Source organism: Lycium ferocissimum, chromosome 10, assembly GCF_029784015.1.
Source record: "Lycium ferocissimum isolate CSIRO_LF1 chromosome 10, AGI_CSIRO_Lferr_CH_V1, whole genome shotgun sequence".
NCBI classification, from domain to species: Eukaryota; Viridiplantae; Streptophyta; class Magnoliopsida; order Solanales; family Solanaceae; genus Lycium; species Lycium ferocissimum.
The window spans coordinates 46,173,802-46,175,986 of record NC_081351.1 but is presented as its reverse complement, the minus strand read 5'-3'; the positions used below and the strand labels follow the sequence as shown (position 1 = coordinate 46,175,986).

The following is a 2,185-nucleotide window of genomic DNA, read 5'->3' as shown; positions in this document are numbered from 1 at the left end:
CCTTGAATCACACCCCAGGGGTAGAGATAAACTTTTCGATAGTCTAGGACAACCTTCCTTCCATCGAACACGGACACCGAAGCCGCCGGACGCTTGTGTATATCGTAACTCAATATTTCTCTAACTTCATCACGAGGAAGGGAAGTTGAATCTTTTACTACCTCGCTGTAAAAAGGTGGCTGTATCTCGCAGGCGGGAGAGCCGGATTTCCAAGTCTGGGGGTTCGAATCATAAGACAGGACAACGACCTCAAGCTAATGTATAACAACCGTTAAACTAATGAACAAGTATCGGTATTTAATATATTCAAAAAGGCGACAAACTACTTATACACTATATAAATATAAGCATTATCATTACAATTGCACTCGACGAGTTGTCATCTTTTGAAAACGATCAATGATCGCATCATTAGGTACACTTTCAAATACTTCATCCTCTATATAACAAACTAAACAATCATTCAAAAATCCATCACTAATTCTACTTCGCAAGTCATTTTTAATAAACTTCATTGAGGAAAAAGCTCTTTCCACTGTTGCAGTAGCCACGGGTAATATCAAGCTTAACTTCACAAGCAAATAAACAAGTCCCCATGTCTATTGCATATTTGATTTAACCAATGCCATCGAAAGATCTCCAAGTCCTTTCAAATTTGAAAAAGCTTTGTCCACTTCTCTCACATAGTAAATATAATTGTCAAGATCAAAACTAAGATCATCAAGCTTGGAAGCACTGAACTCATTTGGATAATAAGTAGCAAGCTTCATGATCCTTTTTTTTATCATAATTTGCAAAAGAATTCCGGGACTCAAACTAGCCATGCCAAGAAGTAGATCGTATCATTCACTTCACTAAAACGATTGTTAAGCTCTGAAAGTTGCAAATCAATAACAAAGATAAAAAACTTCCACACGCAAAATGATAAGAATAGATAACACTTGAGCTTTTACGCTTCGACTCTTCCAAGACCATACTTCTCATCCATTTCAGGATCATAATACCATTCTTTTTTCACAAAATAAGGAGACGTTCTCTACCAAAGAATTCCATTCGATTCCCTCATCGATTGCAATTTTCTTTTGGTGAAATCAACAAGCTTCATAGCACTAACAATATCTTGATCTTTTCGTTGCAAAGCCATATTCAAATCATATGTAATCGCCAAAATTTTCAACATCAAATACAACATGTAGATAAACTCATAAGATCTAATGTTCTTCCACTAGACTTTTGCCTTTGCTTTCTCATGATAATTTGCACCCTCATTTGCAAGAACTCCAAGTACATGCACAATTGATGAGAATAAGGAAATGAAGTTACGTACCGTCTTAAAATGAGATCCCCAACGGGTATCACCAGGCCTTTGAAGTCCAAGTTCTTGATTTAATCCACTTCCCGTATGAACTTCACCGAGCACTAGTAATTCCTCTAATTTTTCAAATTGATCATCTCGAAGCATCTCCCTACGCTTAAAAGAACCTCCAACGATATTTAAAACATTGGCAAGAATGTCAAAAAAATTATTCACATCATGATGTTTTTTTGCAACGGCTACAAGAGTCAATTGCAATTGATGAGCAAAGCAATGTACGCAATATGCCGAAGAATTATCTTTCAGAATAAGAGTTTTAAGACCATTAATTTCTCCTTGCATGTTACTAGCTCCATCATAACCTTGTCCCCGTATTTGAGATCGACCAAAGAATGGTCTAAAAGCAAAGAATAGATCGCTTCTTTCAATGACTTTTGGCATGTATCTTTCACGAACAAGACCAAGAAATCGCTCAATAACTTTACCCTCCTTTGCTTACATATCTCAAGACAAGAGCCATTTGTTCCTTATGAGAAACATCCTTAGGGACTCATCAACCAATATCCCAAAGTAATCTCCGTTCAAGTCTTCAATAATTGCATTCACCGTTTCATTTGCACAAGAATTCACAATGTCTTTTGACATTCGAGAAGTCATGGTGTTATTTTTTTGGAGCTTTTTCTAGTACCACATTTTTCACATCTTCCTTCTTATCCGCATACCACTTTAAGAGATCTAGAAAATGACCCCTTCTTGTAGAAGCTTACACACTCATCAGGACCCCCGGAAAGGCATTCCTTCTTTTAAAAGATACCTTATCACATCAACCGAAGCATTCAAGCGAACCCGATAATCACCTTTAAATTTCTC

At 36.8% G+C, this 2,185-nt stretch overlaps 1 protein-coding gene across 1 annotated transcript; it reads right to left on the bottom strand.

Moving 5' to 3' along the window:
- Positions 1-1,225: 1,225 nt before the first annotated feature.
- On the bottom strand, positions 1,226-1,972 carry LOC132034964 (uncharacterized). Its single transcript, XM_059425288.1, has 2 exons — positions 1,854-1,972; positions 1,226-1,760 (listed from the first exon to the last, which is right to left on the bottom strand). Exons 1-2 carry the CDS (start codon positions 1,970-1,972, stop codon positions 1,226-1,228), a joined length of 654 nt encoding a protein of 217 aa, XP_059281271.1.
- Positions 1,973-2,185: the final 213 nt, after the last annotated feature.